This window comes from Protomyctophum bolini (assembly GCF_963924005.1).
Source record: "Protomyctophum bolini genome assembly, chromosome: 18".
Taxonomy (NCBI): Eukaryota; Metazoa; Chordata; class Actinopteri; order Myctophiformes; family Myctophidae; genus Protomyctophum; species Protomyctophum bolini.
Genome location: NC_137879.1, coordinates 31,595,042 through 31,617,924, shown reverse-complemented (window position 1 = coordinate 31,617,924; position 22,883 = coordinate 31,595,042). Strand labels below are relative to the sequence as shown.

Below are 22,883 nucleotides of genomic sequence, written 5' to 3'. Positions count from 1 at the left end.
CCCCAAGTAAGAAGAGCATGCTAAGTATAAGTATAGCCTGCTCAGTTGAAAAGATTAAGGTTACAAAACCCACAGGGAATACAATTTCACTCTCATCATCCCTCTCATTCACTAGCAACTTGGGGTCTCTTGACAGGTGCTAAGTTAAAGTTATTAATATCTCTCTCTCTCTCTCTCTCTCTCTCTCTCTCTCTCTGCACTTATTTAACAGAATACAGACACAATACCAGCAGGTATTGATGGTGCCAGAGAAAGAATAATGAAGCACATAAGCATTTGTCTTCAGCTGTATTACATTTTGAAGATTATCAGCAGATAAACGGGTACAAGCAGGTGACCTGGCAAAACTAGGTTTTAACTAGTGAACACTAGAAACACTGTTTGTGTTTCTGCTGGACCGAACCCGTACTGAAAACATCTCTTCTATTACTAATAATTGATATTATCGGTGTCTGGCCCGATATCAATGTATTTATTGGTCAACCCCTAGTCCACACTAGGGCATTAAGCAACTAACTAGTCGACTTGTAAATCCACTAGTCGACCTTGTTGGTACTAGTTTTTCCCCCCCGATTTTGGAGGCCTCATGATCAGGTAGATTATAGTTATAGTCACCAATGTACACAGTTTTTAAATGTACAAATATTTATTTCCAAAAAATATATATATACGGTATATATATTTCTTCTTCTTCTCTTTTTTATTTATTTTTTATTTTTACATATTAGGTAGTTAAAACAACTAGTCGACTAGGCAACTAGTCAACAGGTAAAAATGACTAGAAGTGAATGCCCTAGTCCTAGTCCACACCATAATATCTGTCCCAGACTCTCACTGCATCCCAGCATCCAGGGTCAAATTAACCTGTAAACCCAGAGTTATACGTAAATCAGGTTTGAGTCTTCTGTTGCAGTACAAACCCTTTCTATTCTCATAAAGTACTCCCTTCTCACTGTAAACATGGCATATCCATGTCCTTTTCCTGCCAACATCACCCGATTAGTTTACATATATACCTGTAGATATAAAGCTATGTGTGTTGTTTTTAACTTCCTCTCTTGCATCCTCCCCACCACTCTACATTTTATCTGACAGACTGGTTCTCTGACCTACTTCTGCAGAGCTCGCCTGTAGGGGGAGGAGAGTATGTGTGGGAGTGAGTGGTCCATTTGGTTACAATTGTACACTCTGAGTTACAAGTGGATTAATTAACGCTGAGGATTTTTACTGCAACCTGCATGCACTGATACGCACAGACTAACAATTATGATGCAGTAATTTCATCCCCAAGCCAGAAACTCACAGTGCAACCACCTCATGGATGGGGTCACGTGATTTGAGACATCAGACATCATTTAACGGATTAAGCTTCTAAACCAGTAGTTCTCACAATTTGTTGTGCCAGGGAATCCCAGAAGAGAAGATTTGTTCTAGATTCTTTACAGATTCTCAGAAATAGCAGGTGTACAAGCTTTAGTGCCATGCTGCGAGCGTCTAGATCCGATACAAATTCTTTGATACTAGATCTGATACAAATTCTCTGATACTAGATCTGATACAAATTCTCTGATACTAGATCTGATACAAATTCTCAGAAATAGCAGATGTACAAGCTTTAGTGCCATGCTGCTTTCTTTTTTTAATAGAAGTAAGCCTTGCCGAGCCATGAGGCGCATAGGGCAGGAGCCGAACTCCTGTTTCTGTAGCGTGATGTACAAGACAGGTACACGTACACGCCCTGGACATGATGTACAGGTATACACGCCCTGGACATGACGCTAGTATGTCGCAGGGACTTACCCCCAATCCAACCCTTGATGCCGAGTGCCAAGCAGGGAGGCACTGGGTCCCATTTTCTTTGTCTTTGGTACTGTATGACCCGGCCAGGTATAGAAACCAAGTCTCAGGGTGGACACTAACCACAAGGCCACTGAGCAGGTTAACTTTTGAATAGCCAATCTGTTCAAATCGAAAATGACACAGATGCTTTTCCGGTTTTAATGGGCTATAGTAAGATATCATCTTTTCCCAAGCAGATCGCAGGGAATTTAGACGGGAGGCTGATTACAAAAAAAACACCTTAGAAAAAAACCTAACCTAAGGTTTCTGAAAACCTTCCAATTCTTATTCAGAAATATGAAACAATAATTATGTTGCTAAATATATAGCAACAACTAATGAGACACAGAGGTGGCTCCCGGATTCAAAGGTATAAACAACGTATAGGTTGCAACAGGTCTAAATTAGGAAATAGATTTCTATCATGATGCTCTGATTTGCTGAGCCACAATATGAGAAAACACAGCATGACTGAAAGCAGAGCTTGGGGTTTTGGGTCGGGCTAACTCACCGTGCTTTACTGGGTGCGTTGGTGTCCAAGGTCTCTGCTGCTAGCGCGTGTTGGTGTTTGGTTCGTTCCAGGTGTTCCATGTAGCTGTGGATCATCTGGACAGCACATAAAACACAATACATGAAAGCATTAACCCATTCTGACCCGAGATCAGATTCATACGAGGTTTCCACTGGACACACACTGGTCTGATTAACCCATTCTGACCTGAGATCAGATTCTAAAAATGTCAGTCGCTCTTCGATTTTTCAAAAATAGCTAAAGCATGACATGATGCTAACACCAAAATGGGTTCCCGTTCAGAATGGGTTAAGCAATTAGCTTGCTGGTGCATACACTACCAATAGAAAATGGATTGCACCGAGCGGTAGACTGTTCACAGGCAAAGGCCCCTTGTGCATGTAATATATCTACAATATTTAATTTAAGGCTGAATTTGACTCTCCCGTGAGCCCATCCGTGCCCAGAATATGGGAACTATTTTAGCTGACAGTGTATACTGTAGGTGCCAGGTTTTTAATTAAGGCCTCTTCAACGAATTATACCGTTCCTCACCCAGGAGTCAGCCCAGCTCCTTAACCAGACATCAGTCATATCAAAACGTGACTATTGTAACCCTTTTCTTACTGGCCTACCGGCATGCACACTTAAGCCTCTCCAATTGATCCAAAATGGACCTTACAAACCCTCCAGCGCGCTCAGATCAGCCAATGCAGGGAAGCTGGAAGAACATTCACTTTTTTTTAAAATAAAAACAAAGTAAAAATGCCGGGCCGGGTCCCAAACTCTTCTCCATTCTGGCTCCAAAACTATGGAATTCAATTCCCATTGCAATCAGAACTGCAGAGTGCAGACTCACTCCCAATCTCCTGCCGTAGTCTGAAAACCCACCTCTTCGGAATCCATCTTAGCCCGTAGAACTTGCCCTAGCTCAATTTATGTCATTTAGATAGCATTTTATGTAGACATAGCACTCTATAGTATATACGCATAGTTTCATTATATGGTGATATTCCACTGTTAGACCGATGTTAGGTTCGTAGCTTACGTATTTGATGTGTTACCATGTGTTGTTCTTGCTTACTAATAAAACGCTCTGGATTAAGAGTCTACAAAATGCCTAAATTGTAATTTGTACTGTATATAGATCAGCTGTTGTCTATAGAGGCCTGAGCAGTTTGTTCTGGCATCCGTTTGTGATGCATTATAGATGACAGACAGGCAGAAACTTCAGCAAGGCCAAATACTCAAATCCCCCTCTGGTATTGATTCCAGGGGCACCATAAACTTTTTCCTCTTATTTTATTTTTATCCCACGATCATTCCCCCAGTGCCAATTGCCTAAACTGTAATCCTGGGATCTACTCTCCTCTGCCAACCTGGGGAGAGCCCTGAAGCGAGCTCATGCTTCCTTCAATGCACGAGGAGTGAGCAGGGTGCTTCTTATCACCTGACAGGGGGGGGGGGGCGTTTCCCCCAGTAGGACGTAGCGCGTGGAAGACTCACTATTCCAACCAGTTCCTTTCCCCTCCATCAGGCGCTCTAGCTGACCAGAGGGAGGCAGTATAGAGACCAGGATTCATAGATCATTTTTGACAAGTAAGTGCATTTTGAGTTTGAGTTTCAACAGTATTTGGCTGAAAGTGATGTAACATTACACCTGCTGCCACGCCCACTTTTAATCAATCACCATAGTCGTTGCTAAGGCGTGATGTATGATTGCTTATCTGTATGTATGTCTCTTGTAACTCTTTTCTAGTGCTTTGACTCATTGTAATTTGTTGCTAACACCAGCATGTTGTCCTGTGTTGTACATCGATGCAGGAATATCAGGTGATCATCTTTACTTAGTATGCATACAAGAATGCACACACTCCACAGCACCAACACACACACTTTGATCGTGGTTCAGCATACCTCCGTGTGCCTTTGATAAAGGGCATTGTATTCCTTCTTGAGCTCCGCTTCCCTCTCGTCCAGTCTGCTAACTGTAAATGGGAGAGAAAGGGAAATTAAGGAATTTCAATGTCTTCAAACAGTAAGATTGCTGAATAAGAAAAAAGGTTCTGTGCCAAAATAACACATTATCGTGCTTCAAAGTAAAGTTCTCGTTTCAACAAGAATAGACTGCAGTAATATTTCAAGTTTTTTTTTTTTGGTTGCAAGACTGGATCAAAGCATGCTGACAAATCAGTTCAGTTCAGTTTGTACCAACATGTCAGTGCCACAAGGGGTCCTCAGTGGAGCAGGAAAGCTCTCCCCTGTCTTTCCCCAGAAAGGCAGATTTGTTTGGAAGACAAGACAGATCCTTTTTGTCAGCTATAGTGCATCCATTAAATCACGAGCCTACTATAGTCCAGTGATAAGGTTTAAGCTGCTGAGGCCAAATACCACAACCACTCGACTGAATTCTTCAGCATAAGCTGCCTTCCTGGTCGTCATCCTCTGCGGTCTTGCACCACACTGACCATCTACTGTGGTCATCTAGTTCTGCAAATGTATTAGATGTGCATGTCCAAACTCTCCCAGTAAAATACATGCGATATATATATACACTGTACTACTCTCCTTTAACAAACTATGCATAATAGTTTACAGTAGAACAGTTAAAAATCACACATTTATACCAATATTCCAGTGTTTTATGTTAAAAAAAAAAGGAAAAGCCAGGCAAGTATTTCTTAGTGTATTTGTATAGCACAAGCAAGTGCATTTACATGAGGCTTAGAAAGGCATTTAAATATAAATGAATACATAAAATAGAGGGGAAATATATTGCATAAAAGAAGAACGATCATAGTGCAATTATACAGTGCATGTACCCACAATACTACACACACTACCCTCAATAAATAAGTATAGTTTGTCTAGACGTGGATTGTGGTGATCTTTTTCTTTTACGCTACGCGTCCCCTCATGAGCAGATAAAACAAACGTTCGCTCTGAAAGAATATATATCTATTCAATCAAAGATTTGTGCCGCATTTTTACGATCTTTCAAAAATAGCAGACCTACAAGTTCATAGCGTGCCACTCGGTGGCGCGCTATGAGCTTGTAGATCTTCTATTTTCCAATAGCTTAAGTATAACAGACTACAGAGTGCTTGAAACACCAAAAGGGGTTCCCGCCCAGAATGGGTTAAGAGCATTTATACCACCATAAGTAAGAAGTACAATGATGTCATCATTCATGTTCTTTGTTTTAGTTTTTAACCTAAAACAAACGTTCCCATACCATATTTCGGTTCCCATAACCCAGGTGTGACCAAACATTTTACAAAGGGGGCCATATTAGAAAATATTAAATATTAACACCCAAGCCAAGGGCCAACTACGGTACATTACCAAATATAATCAGACGTGCAGGGTAAAAAATGAAATAATAGCTTTTCTTTGACCGCTTCAGAATGAGACAACAAGGAATCCTGACAAACCGCTTAGCTATTCCATTGTGGCCGTTGGCTGACATTGACCGTTTGTAGTCAAAACACGCCGACAATCTTTGCGCGTGTGTGTGCGCGCTCAACTGGCAGCTAAACAATGTCATGATCGCACAAAGGCGGAGATTGAAGCAGTAAAATGTCCCATCTGCTCAGTTACGACGGCTATGCACCAAGCCCCAGTCAAGAGTTCACACAGCAAACCGAGCTACCCCACCTTCTAAAGATAACACTTTGCCCTCCTGGTCTGTAAGTTTACCTTGTTGCACTGTAGACAACAGTTCCTTTCGCTGGGATTAACACGAAACCAGCTGAGAAGCTGGATATATGGGGAATTCAGGGCAATCACTTCAGAGTGAGGTGTGATCTGTGTCATTATGAGAAGACTGATAGAGGAACTAGAGATTAAACAATAGACAGAAATAACCTACAGCAGATAAACAGATGTGTGGGGTTTTACAGGGAAGTGAAAGTACGATGCTAAAGAAAAATCTACATAATTCTGGAATAAGTGTTCCTTTAATTAATATTTGAGTTACTGGGTAGGAAAATAACTGGTAAATAAGTTCACACTTGAGTTTGTGACACTTTTATCGCAAAAAGCAAAGCAAAGTTCTTTGTTTACCCAGGGAAGTGGACTAAGCCAAGGACTTGTTTACAGCCACACCCTGCTCATAGAACATTTCATGGTAGGGGTTCAATGCCTTGCTCAAGGGCACTTCAGCGGTGGTAATTTTAACGTGCCGGTCCGGGGATGCGAACTGGCGACCTTCCGGTATCAAGACCGCTCCGCAAACCGTTCGGCCACCGCTGCTCCAATAGTTGCAATAGCAACAAATAATGTTTCCCCAATACTCAACACATTTTTAACTTAATTTAGAACAACCCGGCATGGCATTATAGATTAAGCACACTGGCTGTTCATGACGAGTGTGGGTTCTGATTCTGGCATGCAGGAGCATAGCAGGAAACTTATATAAACCAAACTGCTGGCGGGATAGATTAATAATAGGAAGATGAGTCCTGTGCAGTGTGACCATCATGTGGGGTTTGCTTACTGACGTCCTGTGAGAAACACAAGTCACCCTCTGTGTCATAATTGCTCAAGACTTTAGGCAGAATACCATATTTGCCAGAACTATTTTTTTATATGCTGCTCTGTTTTAATGCACTGCACTTTGGGGGATTTTATGCTTATTTATTGGGTTTTTTTATTTTATTTTTTATTGGTTTTAACCCATTCTGAACGGGAACCCATTTTGGTGTTGGCATCATGTCGTGCTTTAGCTATTGAAAAATAGCAGATCTACAAGCTCATAGCGCGCCACCGAGTGGCGCGCTACGAGCTTGTAGGTCTGCTATTTTTGAAAAATTCGAAGAACGACTGACATTTTTTTAGAATCTGATCTCAGGTCAGAATGGGTTAATCAGACCAGTGTGTGTCCCGTGGAAACCTCGTATGAATCTGATCTCAGGTCAGAATGGGTTAAATATGCACTGCTGGTCCTGAGAGTACGGTTTTCGCATGTGAAATGACAAATAAAGTGAACCTTGAACCTACTGTATAAGAACCTTGCAAAAAGTGTTGCCGAAAACAAGCTAAGAACGTAACAGTGGAGTATATATGTAAACTATACATACTATACTATATTATACATGTGTACTATAAAGTGCTATGACTACATAAAATGCAATTCTAGTGCTGTCTACGCAAACAAGCTATAAGTCTGTTTAAAATACTATCTAAGTCTACTTAAAGTGCTATCTAAGGGGCTGGGCCATGTCAGAAATCTAAAATTTGAGGCGCCCGGGTGATGCAGTGGTAAAGTCCCAGCCCACCAGCACGGAGGTGGAGGTTTTGAATCCACCGTGGTGCAACAGGCTTTGTTGGGCGTCCGCACCAACACAATTGGCCTGTGTTCGGGGGAGGGGAGCCCCGCGGGGAGCGTGATAATTGTAACTACACAAACTCCTATGGGTTGGGGTCGGCACCTGTCAGCGGAAAGTGTTGGGGCGGGAAGAGTAGGAGGGCAAAGGTCATCCTGGTGGGGGCTCCTCACTGGTAGGTGAGTCAGTAGGATACAACAAGCAGTGACAACACAGAAATGTCTGTGGGGAGGAATCAATTGGCATAACGACTATATTGGGGAGATAAAAGGGGGTAAAGAAAATATATTACTCTATTTTTTTTATATAAATCTAATTTTTTGTTTGAGTGTCCCTAATGAATAAAAACGGAACCATTTAGAGTAGGTCAATAAACTAAAATAAAAACATAAATAAACTTTTCCAGAATCGACCAATCCTGAGGAAAGGATGAAGAAGAAAGAAGAAATGCGTTCTGGTAAATCAAGTTTACCAAGGGTAACTGGACTAAGCATCAGATACTTGTTTACAGCCAGGCCCACATGGAGCATTTCATGGTAGAGGTTCAATGCCTTGTCCAAGGGCACTTCAACGGTGGTAATTTTAACGTGTCGGACCGCTGAATCGAACTGGCGACCTTCCGGTATCTAGACCGCTCCGCAATCCACTCGGCCACCGCTGCCTCTCGATTCGGTTAGGGTTATTAGTATCGGCCCACAAATCCTGATCACAAGCTTTTTGCATACTTTAGTTATCGTAACAGCCTCTACTTTCAAAAAGTGCTAAAGACATACAGGTTGGCAGGTCTGTACTCGGACTCAGTCAATCATTAGGGTTCGAGTCGCTTAAAAAAACAAACATGCCACAACAGTGAATTTCTCACATTTCCAATCAAACGCATGTTGCTTCATGCCTGATAGAGGGGAAAAGGAATTGTTTGGAATAACGTGTTCCTTCCACGCGCTACGTCCAACCGGGCCAACTCCCCTCTGTCAGGTGAAAAGGAGCGGCTTGGACTCCTCAGTCCTCATGCATTGAAGGAAGTATGAGGTCAGTGCATTGATCTCTGCAGGTTAGCAGAGGGAGTGTAGTGTAGACAATTGACAATTGGTGAAGAAAATGAGTGGGATATTTTTTGTTTCATAAAAGCAAGTTGCTTCAAACGCCAGCATTTAACCAGGACTTCTTTACTTGACATTCAAAAAGACATTTTATTCTAATAGTTTTTTGTGCAAAACCTGGCAGCACAATTAGATAAACATGATTAATACAAAATAATAATGTGAATTATTATATTATTTATTCGAGTCACAGACCTCACTGTGAGAAGGGTTTAATACCTGGCCTTGGGCTGGAATATCCACATGTACTGTACTGTATGTCATTATAGCTTACATGCAGGCCTCGGCTTAGTTGGGGAACAGTTGGAGTAAACAAGAGAAGCCGGTCTTTTACATAATGTTAATAATGGTCCTTATTCATTAGCGACGGCCAAGTCCATCTGTCCTGAGGCACATCAGGGCTAGCAACAGTCACAAGACCTGCAAACGGCCAGGGTGTCGCTGGTGTGTGTGTGTGTGTGTGTGTGTGCATGAGAGTGATTCAGACTATTTTATTGATCCCAAGAGAGGCAATTCATCTGCAACCCACCCACCCAGGACCCACACACGCACACACACAACACAAAAGATTCACAACATGTCAACAATACCGAGGTCAACGCAAGGTGAAGATAATAGTCTAGATCAAGACTGTTGGAGGGGATAAAGCCAGTGATGAAGATAATCCTACTGCCTATATTATATGTAGGTTCATCACAGAGCCAGGGGGGGGAGAGTATGTTTTGCGAGTGGTGGGACTTACTCTGGTCTAGGGAGTTCTTGGTTTTCAGCTCCAGCTGGCGCGTGTGAGACTCCAGCACCGCCAGTCGACACTGGAGCTCCTTCTTCTCCCCCTCTTGGGAGTCCTCAAACTCCATATACCTCTGCAGAGGAGCGAGATGAAACACACCAGAATCAATACCAACTCTTATTTGTTAATGCACTTCATTCGGGCGCCTGTCATTGGTGCCGAGAGAGAGAGAGACAGAGAGAGAGAGAGATTGACGAATTGATGATTTGTTGGTGACAGAAACGAGAAGAATCTGAAACATGAATGAGACAGGTTCATTTTGGGTCAGATGTGTCCTCTTTGACCCCTAGCACCTGTTAGCCAACACCGGTCTGACACCGGCCTTGCTTTCAGTGGTTATTTACACAGCATCCACCCACTCGGACTACTGTGAATAATGTGTGTGCGTGTGTGTGTGTGAGTGTGAGAATGAGTGAGAGAGAGAGAGAGAGAGAGCCCCAGTATTGACGCCACTGGAAAAGTGACATGGCATCTGTCCTCGGCTCCATTGTACAGTGTAATTTAAGCTCCCTACACAACAGGTGCACAGTGGCAGTATCTTGGCACTCTCACATGAAAAGCCATGCTCTGTGTGTGTCTTGCGCCGTCTGTGGGAGACAGACTGTGCATCTTTTAGAGCCTGCTGGAGCAACAACCACAGTGAACGATTCCACTCTCTCTACTGTATGCGTCGCACAGAAACACACGGTTCCATTTGATTATCGTGGCTTCATGTCCACTTCAAGTTCTGTCTGGGAACTGTATGACTGGTTGGTTGGTGTGTGTTAGTAGAAAGTACAACTTGTACTTTATTTGCATACATTTAGGACACATCTTTATGTGAAAACCTAAAAAGATTAATATATATGTATATATATGAGCAATTGTACCTGTCGTAGACATGCGCAGAGCAAGTTCAGTCAGTGAACCTCAGTGCAGTTGCTGCCGGCCGTTAATTGGGCTGCCTCAGCATCACGCTCTCATTCACATGATTCACTCAGCCAATCACCCACTCACTCCATCTTCATACCGGCTACTTTAACCGGAGGTTTGCATTTCTCCTCCTGCTTCCTTTCCTGTCCTTTTCGGATCTACTGTTTAGGTATGGGGTATTCAGACTTCAGAGACCCTATGGTTGGGACTGATGCGCTTGATCTGAGTACCTAAAAAGCAGATCCAATACATCGCCAAACCATAATAAATATATTGCTCATCTTATATTCAATAAATATATATTCCATCAATTCTTGAGTTGTCCTGACTGAAAAATAATATATATACAGTATATACATATACACACACACACAGCTCCATCTCACTGAAATAGAATATTTTGTAAAAGTTCATTTTCTTCTGTAATATAAATAAAAAAGTGAAACTTTCATATATTCTCAATTCATTGTGCATAAAGTGAAGTATTTAAAACCTTTTTTGTTTTAATCTTGATGATTATAACGTACAGCTCAACCCAAAAGATCCGATCTCAATGAATCGAGATGAATGAACGAGACCACTAAAAAATGTTTTTGTAAATGAGAAATGTCGACCATCTGAAAAGTATATTAATGTATGCAGTTAATACTTGGTCTGGGCTACTTTTGAAGAAATTATTTCATCATCAATGTGGCGTGGCATGGAGGTGATCAGTCTGTGGCACTGTTGAGGTGTTATGGAAGCCCAGGTTTGCTTTGATAACAGCCGTAAATTAATTTGTATTGTTCAGTCTCATGTCTCACACCTTCCTCTTGACAATACAACCTAGATTCTCTGTGGGGTTCAGGTCAGGCCAGTTGGCTGGTCAGTTAAGCAAAGTAATACCATGGTCAGTACACCAGTTACTAGTAGTTTTGGCTCTGTGGGCAGGTGCCAAATCGAGCTGGAAAGGAAAATTAGCATCTCCATGAAGCTTGTCAACATACTGAAGCACAATGTACTCTAAAAATATGGCTGTGTTGAAACCGTTGTTAACTTTTCACTGTCAGTGGACCAACACCATGAACATAACATGGCCTAAATCATCCCTGTGTAGTTTTGGCTCTGTGGGCAGGTGCCAAGTGCTGCTGGAAAAGGAAATATCAACATTCAACATAAAGCTTGTCAATGTACAGAGGCACACAGTGCTGTAAAATTTCATAATAGATGGTTGTGTTGAGACTCTGGACATGACGAAACACAGTGCTGATTTAGGCAATGTTATCTGCATGGTGTTGGTCCACTGACAGTGAAAACTTAACAATGGTTTCAACTTTCAACACAGCCATCTTTTTAGAGTACATTGTGCTTCATGTATGTTGACAAGCTTCATGGAGATGCAAGTTTTCCTTTCCAGCTAGATTTGGCACCTGCCCACAGAGCCAAAACTACGGTACTAGTAACTGGTGTACTGACCATGGTATTACTGTACTTAACTGACCAGCCAACTGGCCTGACCTGAACCCCACAGAGAATCTAGGTTGTATTGTCAAGAGGAAGGTGTGAGACATAAGGCTGAACAATACAAATTAATTTACAGCTGTTATCAAAGCAAACCTGGGCTTCCATAACACACACACAACAGTGCCACAGACTGATCACCTCCATGCCACGCCCCATTGATGAAATAATTTCTTCAAAAGTAGCCCAGACCAAGTATTAACTGCATACATTAAAATACTTTTCAGATTTGTTTAAAGAAAATATTTTTTTGTGGTCTCGTAAAATATTCTAATTCATTGAGATAGGATTTTTTTGATTTTCATGAGCTGTACGCCATAATCAACAAGATTAAAAGAAAAACAAAATATTCTAATTCAGTGAGATGGAGCTGTATACAGTATATATATAGTACAACTTGGCTTAGCTATAAATGGATTAGCATACTAAAAGTAGGCCACGTTTTCACCCGTAAACAGAAACTAAGCCAATGGTCATAACTCTGCCCTGCAACTACTGTTTTGATAAGAGTAACTTAGTTGGAAAATGCTCCTTTTTTGTAGGGGCGATTGTGACGAGGACAGTCTCAGTGTCAAGTTGTTTTTCGGGTTAACCCAGCAGCCAATGGCTCATGGCCTAATTTGTACTGCCGGGTCATTCGCCGATATAACGGATAACTGATAAATGGAATAGAGTGAACCGTCCCTACTATACAAGCGATTAAGCGACACAGCTGTACGACCAGGTATAGCTGGTCGTACAGCGGTGTTGCTTGTACACGGGACGGGTCACTTTATGAATCAGTTTCTATGCAAGTCGTTATTTTTTCAAAAATGGCAGACCTACAAGCTCGTAGCGCGACACTCGGTGGCACGCTATGAGCTTGTAGATCTGCTATTTTTGAGTGGCGCAACCACTCCAAGGAACAGCAATGTCCGTGTCTATGTGTTGCACATGCACCTATGTGACGTTAATGAGCACCAGTATATACCAGTAGAGGCCAGTAGGGGTGCTGTAGTACTGCACTGTTGCCTGCTAATGAGAGAGAGAGAGGGGGGAGGGGGGCCGGTCAGCCCACAGGTAGGGGAAATGAAAGTCGTCTGCAAATGCTGAGGAATCTTCTGTCCCTCCCTGTCCTGCCTGAGGCAGGCTGTTTTTTTACCCGGATGTATGTTATGCTTTAGCTATTGAAAAAAAGCAGATCTACAAGCTCATAGCGCGCCACCGAGTGGCGCGCTACGAGCTTGTAGGTCTGCTATTTTTGACAAATCGAAGAACGACTGACATAGAAACATAGCTTTTTCAGAAAACTGTCAGGATGTAGAAGACATTTTTAGAATCTGATCTCAGGTCAGAATGGAAAACTGTCAGGATGTAGAAGACATTTTTAGAATCTGATCTCAGGTCAGAATGGGTTAATGTTGTTTGACCTGAAGATTTTGTATTCGAATTTAGGAGAAAACATACCCCACATTTATGAAAATATTGATGACTTCTTACCGCACAGTGATGTCTAGTCTACACTCACTGACTAAATTATTCAGGTTCATTTGTTAATCATTAATGTTTTAATGACTATGGAGAGTGAGACAAATGCTAAATCTAACAATAGAGCCATTTATCCGAAAATAGTCTAGTACTGTATGTTTTTACAAAATATATGTCGGAAGCACTATGAATACAATAGACATAATGACTGTACTACCTTTTTTTTATCCCACGATTTTGTAACCCATTTTTCACCCCTGTGTCAATTATCTAATGTGATCCTGGGCTCTACACACCCTCCGCCAACCTGTGGAGAGCAACGGACTTGAACTTCCTTCATGCCTGAGTGTCCAAGTGGCTCCTTTACACCCGACAGGGGGGAGTTTCCCTAGTTGGACGTAGCGCGTGGAAGGAACATGTTATTCCAACCAGTTCCTTTCCCCTCCATCAGGCGTCCTGGCTGGCCAGGGGGAGGAAGTTTAGAGACCAGGATTACTGCATGTTTTTTGTAAGGGTACCACTACCTACCCTAGGGGACACGGGGAGAACATGCAAACTCCACACAGAAAGGCCCTTTCGCTAACCCCGCCTCGGGTATGGGCACTGATGACGCGGAGGAGAGAACACGCTCCCAGTGCCCACAGCGTCCCCAGCGGGAATCGAACCCAGGACCTTCTAGCTGTGAGGAGACAGCACTACCGACTGTGTGCCACGGTGCCCCCTATGGACTGTACTACTGACGCCGGTATGGTCCTACAAGTCAGAATGCGGGGTAAAGATTTGTTGCTGTAGCAATGCAAATGTTATGGCATTGTGTGTGTGTGTGTGTTGACAGACTGTGTTGACAGACTTAAGCAGGGTTTGGTTGGGTGTGGAAGACTGACATCCTAGCCGTGGACCTGCTCCCCGTAAATCTACTAAGAGCATTAACATAGCACTGGCGAGTCGCGACTAGACGACAGTAGGCTGTGTTTGTAGGGGGGGGGGCTACAACAACACCACCATAATCTGTACATTGCAACGTACTGAATGCACGAAACAGCATAGTATACAAACAGCAGCATAGTATAGGTTTAAACAAACGACAGGCCACTTACATTTTTAATATTTACACAAGCTTTTGATGTCAGAAAACTCTGACCGATACATCTTGATCCCATGACTGGCCGATAATGCGTACTGATTTGGGTGAGTCGCAGACAGAATCAATAGTAGTGGCAAAGTATTTTGTTCTAATTTAACTAATTTGCATCACCGTTGGGTGTACATAAAAGGAAAATTAAAACGCTTGCAAGAATATGTAAATATTGTAGACTGAAATGAACCATGAATTAATTGCAATAAGAGTATTTAAAAGGTTATAGGTCAAAACATGGAGAGGCTTGTTATAGCGGCAACATGAGGCTGATTTAAAAAATGTGGGGGAGATGGTCTTGGCCTACTGGGAGATCTCAACACGGTGCTGGAGATTAGCACAGACGGACGGACTGACAGACATGTAATTATGAAGGTTTTTATTCTGTGAGTGACTCAGCCCAAGACTCGTTTCCCATATACATGTGCACATAAACCTAGAGATTACCAGTAAGACGCGCAAAGCGAACGCAGCTCTAAGTTATTATTTTTTTAAGTTAAGTTATTTTTAGCCATAACCATATAAGGAGTCCCCAAAGCAGCTATACGTCCAAATATGGAGTGTGTTGCATCAATCAATCACAAACAAATCACTCAGCTCCATATATGGGCACAAAGGGGGGACACACAGACACACAGACAGACAGACAGACATGATCTGCTAGGTCTCATAGTAAGTGCTCACTGCTTCGCAATTAAAGCCTGCGTTAGACTTGGTTGGGCGTTCTGTCGTGCACCAAAAATAGCCAATCTACAAGTTCACAAGGTGTCATGCTGAGACGCATTGTGAGCTTTTAGAGCTGCTAGCGAGTATAAATCATGTGTTAGCCCTCTATAGCCTAAACCTTAACATCTGACACAAAGGCGCGCACACACACACACACACACACAGCTGCTTATCATATGACGCAGGGTTGAGGTTGTGCATATGACAGCGCTCCAGACAAAGTGTTCCTCCGGGGGTTTTTTTCTTTCGCGTTCTCTCTCTTTGCGATCTTCTTCCCCCAGCTCCCCAATGTATAATGCTCCCTTTGTCCCTCGTTAAGCACATGCACACAGACACACATGCCGCATGTGGCTCCAGCACACACACACACACACACACACACACACACACACACACACACACACATACATAGGGATGCACTGTATGGACACTCAATTGACAGAGAGCCTGATGAACTGTGCTCAGTCTTCAGTAGGCTGGCTGGATATTACCGAGACATCTGGAAACTGTTGTCTGGAGTGGACGACCTGTCAAGCAGCGGGGTTGGGATCCTTCTCGTCCGATTCCTTAACACGTTCCCCTTAACCAGTGCCTATATGGGGCGCCAATTGGAACCAAAATGGACCCGTCATGGTGGTCCTTGGTATTGTAATTGTCTAGCAGACGTCCACTCCACAACATACCAGCTCCGATAGTGTGATAAACCGGTTCCAAATATGATAGACCCAATGTTCTTCAATATTGGGTCTGAGTCCTCCGGTTCCAGATCCCAACTCTATCCAGTGTCAGGTTAATTGTTATGAAAGAAACAAAGGAACTAACTAACACACACTTGAATACGTCATGAACACATACACACAACAACCTTCGGTTGTTGTGTGTATGTATTCATTTTGGCGGGTGGGTAATTCATCAATCCGGTTGACATGTGACATGGTTAGTAATTAGTATGAATGTAGTCTTGTGTAGCCAGACGATAGGAGGCCTCTGCCTACTGCTACGTCTGGTGACATCTAAAATTCAATGAATGGGATACAACTCTACTGGGTGCAAACAATTTGGACATTTTAAAAACAACCTCGTCGCACTAACCAAGACTTTAGTGCAGTCATTTATGTTGGACTTGGAATTGGTTTTCAAAAAGTTAATCTAGACCATTAAAATACACACACACACACACACACACACACACACACACACACACACACACACACACACACACACACACACACACACACACACACACACACACACACACACACACACACACACACACACACACACACACACACACACACACACACACACACACGCGATGTGTAGTAGGAATGATGTATTTATGCCGGTCAAATTAATTCAACTTTTTTCAGACCCTGTCAAATATTCACACAATATTTAGTGTCCAGCTAAATGTGCAACTCTTGCGCTCTGAACACAACTCAGAGCATGTACGCTGGGTGTTCGGCTCAGTTACAGGAGCCCTGTTGGGACAAAACACGTTTACTTTACACATCTTTGGTCATTATGAAAGACGTGTATGGGAGGAAAAAAAAGATCAGATGGTCGGGCGCCCACTGGCCAAGTGGTCCAGGCGCATGCCACATATATGCTCTGCCCTGACAGCGCGTTGCGTGTTCGAGTCCCGTTCATGACGACCTTTGCTGCAAGTCTCTCCCCTTCTCTCTCTCCCTCTTTCCGGTCATTCTTCACTTGATACTATCAATAAAAAGGCAGAAAAGCCTCAAACAAACCTTATATTAACCATCTGCCATTCTCGCTTTCACTCCATTTAGACGCCACCTTAGTTGATCTCCTTGTATTATTTAAGACCAGGATCAGTAGCAGGTGCCTTTTCTAAGAGAGATCCGTTACATCATAACATTGTGAGAGATCATGCTGCCGCGCGCAATGAGGCGAGGACACTTTGGTCCAGAAGGAGCCAAAAGGAACTAAGGGGAGGGCTGAACAATTTCCTGCCCTGCCCGTTTCCTTTCCTTTTCTGGTGAGACGTACTGAAAAAGGACAGAGGAATTCCATTGGGTTTGTAGTGTGGGAAAATGGAACTTTGCTAATTCAATTTGTTTGTCCGGTGAAATTAATCTGTCACTTTGCTCGAGTAACCGAGAGCATGCTAAGGATTTCCACTCTTCCACATAATGAAGAGGCAATTGTTTTGTTGGCTGCAAACTTTGCAATCCATCAGCCTGCAACAATATTTCTTGTGTTGTGATACTTGTGACATTCCAGCGTGAAATGCCACAAAGGGAAAGACAACTATCACTACCTTAGTCATAGCAGCCGGTCAGCAGGTCACACGTTACTGTGGCCATGTTACTATGCAGTCAAACAGGGTGGTGAGATATGAAGAGAATCTCAGTGATTATGTGTGCGTGAGTGTATGCGTGAGTGACTGCGTGTGTGCGTGTCCTCTGACCTAAAGTAAATCACGGGGCTCAACTTTTGCTAAGGCATGAACAACCGAACCACAGACAAAAGTCAGTATATTTGCCTATAAAAGTACTACCGTCATAACAGAAATGTTAATCTATAACTAGGACTGATATCCATGTCATTGGGCTCTTCGTTGACTAGGTTGTGTTAGCTGAAGTGAATCATCCTGTTTTTCCATTTTCCTGCACAGTGCGGTAGTTAAAAGGAAAGAAATGTCCCATTTAAGTCTTACGAACAATTCTTAGGTCACGACTCACGATAAGCTCATAACGTATCAGAGGCGCTGCAAACAGATGGGAGACGATGGAGTTCCGTCAGTGGTCGAGTACCTCAACGTCATAATATCCAAGCCAGTAGGTGTGGTTGTGGTAGTCTGGTGCTAGTGTGTCAACAGAATCAACAGGTATCCATGTCATTTGCAGTATAGGAAGAAATCCGTAAAACAGACTATTGACTGAGGAGAGAACAATCTTGTGGCTTTATGTCCACAGATGCATACATGTGAGGAGCACAGCGGAAGGCAGGGACAGACAAAGCACTAAGCAGGCATGTTGTCAGTAGACCTGACGCAGGTTACATTTAATGGAGATCCTCAGTACAGATGAACTCGGGGCGCACCAGTTGCTCACATCAGGTGAGCCTTTCTGGTAATAAGTACTACAGCGCAGACATGGCTGAGGGAAGTAGGGGTGCTGGGGGGGGGGGGGGGGGGGGGGGGCTGGCGCTACATCCTGGGCGCTACACTTCCTCTGCCAACCTAGGGGCAGCAGACTGACCTCATGCTTCCTTCTATGCATGAGGATTCTCCTGTCTCTCTCTCAATACCGACTATCCATAAAGGCAGAAAAAGCTATACTGAATTTAAAAGAAAAGTATAGAGACCACGATTAATGCAGGTTTTTTTTGTGAGGGTACCTACCCTAGGGGATACGGGGAGAACAAACATGCAAACTCCACACAGGACAAAAAAGATCACTTTGATAGAAACAATATTCAAGATTAACCATTTGGGGTGCCCCCGTGTTTCACCGAGTAAGAGAGCCTATATAAATGAGGCCGTTTGCTGTAGACCTCCTTGCAGCTGACCCCAGATAAAGTCCACTGAGGGCAGGCCCTTTAATGCCTGCTATTGCCCCTCGTTTTCCCGTCATTCCTGTCTCTGTTCACTCACTGTACCTATCTGAAATAAAAGCATCCACGCTTTATGAGTGGAGAACCACAGACAGCAAATACTAGGGCAATTCTTAAGCGCCATTTACACCGTGAGCACCATAATTAACTTTATCGTTCACCATTGCGTTTGTTATAGTTGTGGTGTGTGAATTCTGCCATCCACTTGACTTGGAACGACTTTTTAAACTACATTTTATAGTTATACTGTTATAGTGCTGCTTGACTGCTCGTGTGAATGGCACTTTTGTCAAGGACAGTCTTATCTTCCTCAACAAACTTGCATGCCAACACAACTATATCAATTGTATCAAAAGTAGTTTAAGCCTGTCATTAGCATGTCATAGCTTTTCCAAGCCCTAAAATTAGGTATGTATGATGTGTGTGTGTGAGTGAGTGTCCCACTTCAACGACTTTAGGAGTCATATTTAGCCATTTTTACAAATTGCAGCATTTAACACCCATTTCATATTATATGGTTATATTGTATGTAGAAAACAGAAGAATACATTATCATCATAACTAAAGCTAGCAAAATAAACTATAATAAAAAACCAAATGCAACCTATTTTAATGTGTGTGTGTGTGTGTGTGTGTGTGTGTGTGTGTGTGTGTACCTGTGGTGTGTCCAGCAGAGCAGTCAGTCAGTCCAAATGACCTCAGACTGGTATAATTAGCCTATAACTTCCTATGGCCATGCCCTGTGATTCCTGAGTCATGAAAGTCAACTCCGGCAGCTACACTGGTGTGTCCAGAAGGCAGACATTAACCTTCTATTATGTAGTAGTCACGGTACAGGATTAGGCCTATGACACAATCATACTAGGATACGCATACGCAAGATGGGATAAGCAAGACTGATGTCTTCCTTATCCCATTTAGACCAGAGGACGATTCTACAAAATGTCTTCTAAATCATGATAGTTTTCTGAAAAACCTATGTTTCTATGTCAGTCGTCACTCAAACATTTTCATGTCAAGGACCCCCAAGATTATAGCCTATGTAATTGGCCGCCGACCCCCATCTGAAAATATGTTATTCCAGGAACCTCTCAGAAGCAAAGATTTGAGTTAAAAACGTTGGCTCTGAAAGAATATATATATATATTCAAAGTGTTCTGCTATTTTTCAATAGCTAAAGTAGAACGTAATGCTTAAAACACCAAAAGGCGTTCCCGGTCAAAATGTGCTATGCAAGACATCAGCAAGACATCAGTGTTGCTTAATGCGTCGTTCAAACGACTTGCCTTTCCAGGAGGAGACCACTACATTTAATTGTCATGTCATCCATTGTATTGAGTGTGTGAACTGGACGGTACACAAATAGACAGTAGGCTTGAAGAGATTTGTAAAACTGAAATGATACAACAAAAAAGGTACAACTAATGAACGCATTTAGACCCGAGGACGATTCTACAAATGCCTTCTAAATGCTGACATATTATCTGAAAAACCTCATGTTTCTATGTCAGCGGTTCAACTTCTCAAACTGTTTCAGGTCAGGGACCCCCAAAAATATATGTATTTGGCCGCCGACCCCCATCGGAAAATATATTGTTCCAGGGACCCCACAAAAATTTGAGTTAAAAACGTATATATATATATATATATATACACAGTCAGGGCTCGACGCTTAGCATTTTTGTTGAAAAATCTAGTAGCACACAAATTATTTTAGGAGCCAGTGAAAAGTTATCAAATAATGTGTTTTTGAGGGGCGCTAGCCCCTCCTATATACAGCTTTAGTCCCCACACGTCTCAATATTTGCCATTGACAATGAACGGAGAAATTAGGTCAAAATTCCGCTGAATATGACGTAAATTAAAATCCATGATGTATGATGATAAGACTCAAGAGTGCCCTTCACTTCACACAGGTGTGATTTTTCTTTAATAAAGTGATATGAGGTAGGGACAGGCAATATGACAAAATTATTATATCACAATATCTTTTCAGAAATGATCACAATATAACACCTCCCGGCTGCACCTCTAGCTGACTGGATTCAAACAGCATTAATGGTGGGTAGGAAAATCATTGTTAAGGAATGGAAGTCTGAGGTTTTACCTCCAGCACATGTATGGTTCACTCAGCTCGGTATTGTGGCTGCTTTGGAGAGGTTATCCTTTAAAATGAATAATCAGTTAGATAAATATGATCTGAAGTGGGACGTGTTCCTCAGTCATGTTGCAGGTCCCTTGGTGTGATCCATGGTCAGGCAATGCCCTCTTGATTGTTTATTGTATTACTACACATTATGATACGGTTGATGATGCTGCGTTTGGTCGTGTAAATAATGATCACAATATTGATATTCATCTGGATATCATATTTTTTTATATAATCTATATAATCAATTTGTTTTTATATAGACTATCAGTTAGTAGATAGATAGATAGGCGAACGACACCGCCGTTCAGAAATATAAATTTAGGTATAGAACCACGACTATAGAATGTGCACTTGCTGTAGACAGAGACTTGTCTTTATCACGATTGAATGGTCAAATCCTGTAGTCGCACCTGTGCTACAAATTTAATTTTACAACTCGCACAGTGATATTTTTAGTCGCAAATGCGAGTACCTAGACGCACTGTCGAGCCCTGTACACAGTATATATATATTCAAAGATTTGAGCCACATTTTCACGATTTTTCAAAAATAGCAGACCTACAAGCTCAAAGCTCATGGCACGCTATGAGCTTGTAGATCTGCTATTTTTCGATAGCTAAATTATACCACCAAAAGGGGTTCCCGCCCCTTAAAAAAAAATAACGTGAAACTAAAAGCAGTACTGTATGTATGTGTAAAGTCTGTGTAAAGTAAATTCGTTGGGAGTGTGAAAAATCATTTTTATCCCACGATTTTGTAACCCATTTTTCACCCCTGTGTCAATTATCTAATGTGATCCTGGGCTCTACACACCCTCCGCCAACCTAGTCCCCATATATGGGGGACATGGGGAGAGCAACGGACTTGAACTCATGCTTCCTTCATGCCTGAGTGTCCAAGTTGCTCCTTTACAGGGGGGAGTTTCCCTGGTTGGACGTAGCGCGTGGAAGGAACACGTTATTCCAACCAATTCCTTTCCCCTCCATCAGAGGCTGGCCAGGGGGAGGCAGTTTAGAGACCAGGATTACTGCATGTTTTTTGTGAGGGTACCTACCCTAGCGGACACGGGGAGAACATACAAACTCCACACAGAAAGGCCCTTTCGCCAACGCCACCTTGTGTATGGGCACTGATGACGCGGTGGAGGAAACACGCCGCCAGCACCCACAGCGTCCCGAGCGGGAATCAAACCCAGGACCTTCTAGCACTACCAACTGTGCCACCGTGCCCGAAAAATGCTTTTTGACAAGTAAACCAAATGGGACAACTGAATTCCCATATGTACAGGTCTCTCAGGTAATCAATTATAAAATTGATAGAATTAGGCGTAGGCTGACTTGCTTTGAAACCTGCTATGCCTGTTACTCAAGCTAATGCTATCCTTGCCAAGTTTAATATCAACAGCAGAGCAAGGACACACCCCCACACACACACACACAATTTGACAAATCAGAACATGCCAAATGCGTGCTCTAATTGTTTCTATAATAAGTCTTTTGACTTTTAACAACTTGACTTTTCTGCCTTTTTTCCAATTTAACTTGGAGACATTTCGGCCATGTATGCCTAAATGATCAGATGCAATGATACTAGTCTATTACTAAAACATTATTAACACTACAGTCATGAGTCTTCTACCAAGAAGAGAAACCCACTAGCAAAAAATATCTGCCAATCTTTCCCCCCCCCCCCCCATTTTACATACTTTATTTTGATATTTTTGTGTTGTTGTCTGACCAAACAAATCAGTCAGCACCTGCACTATATAGTTGCATAGCAACTACATGTTAGTGTAGTCTGTATTAACTAGATAACATATAACAACATGCTACAACTTAAGGT

At 42.5% G+C, this 22,883-nt stretch overlaps 1 protein-coding gene across 2 annotated transcripts in view; it reads right to left on the bottom strand.

The window, feature by feature from the left end:
- Nucleotides 1–22,883, bottom strand: part of spag9b (sperm associated antigen 9b) — a 68,233-nt gene that overhangs the window by 43,573 nt on the left and 1,777 nt on the right. For both annotated transcript variants that reach the window (XM_080789728.1, XM_080789729.1), the window contains exons 2-4: nucleotides 9,520–9,640; nucleotides 4,268–4,338; nucleotides 2,351–2,445 (exon numbers count right to left, since the gene is read on the bottom strand). In XM_080789728.1, coding sequence (XP_080645854.1) covers nucleotides 2,351–2,445; nucleotides 4,268–4,338; nucleotides 9,520–9,640 — 287 coding nt within the window. The remainder of the gene's footprint in view (nucleotides 1–2,350; nucleotides 2,446–4,267; nucleotides 4,339–9,519; nucleotides 9,641–22,883) is intronic.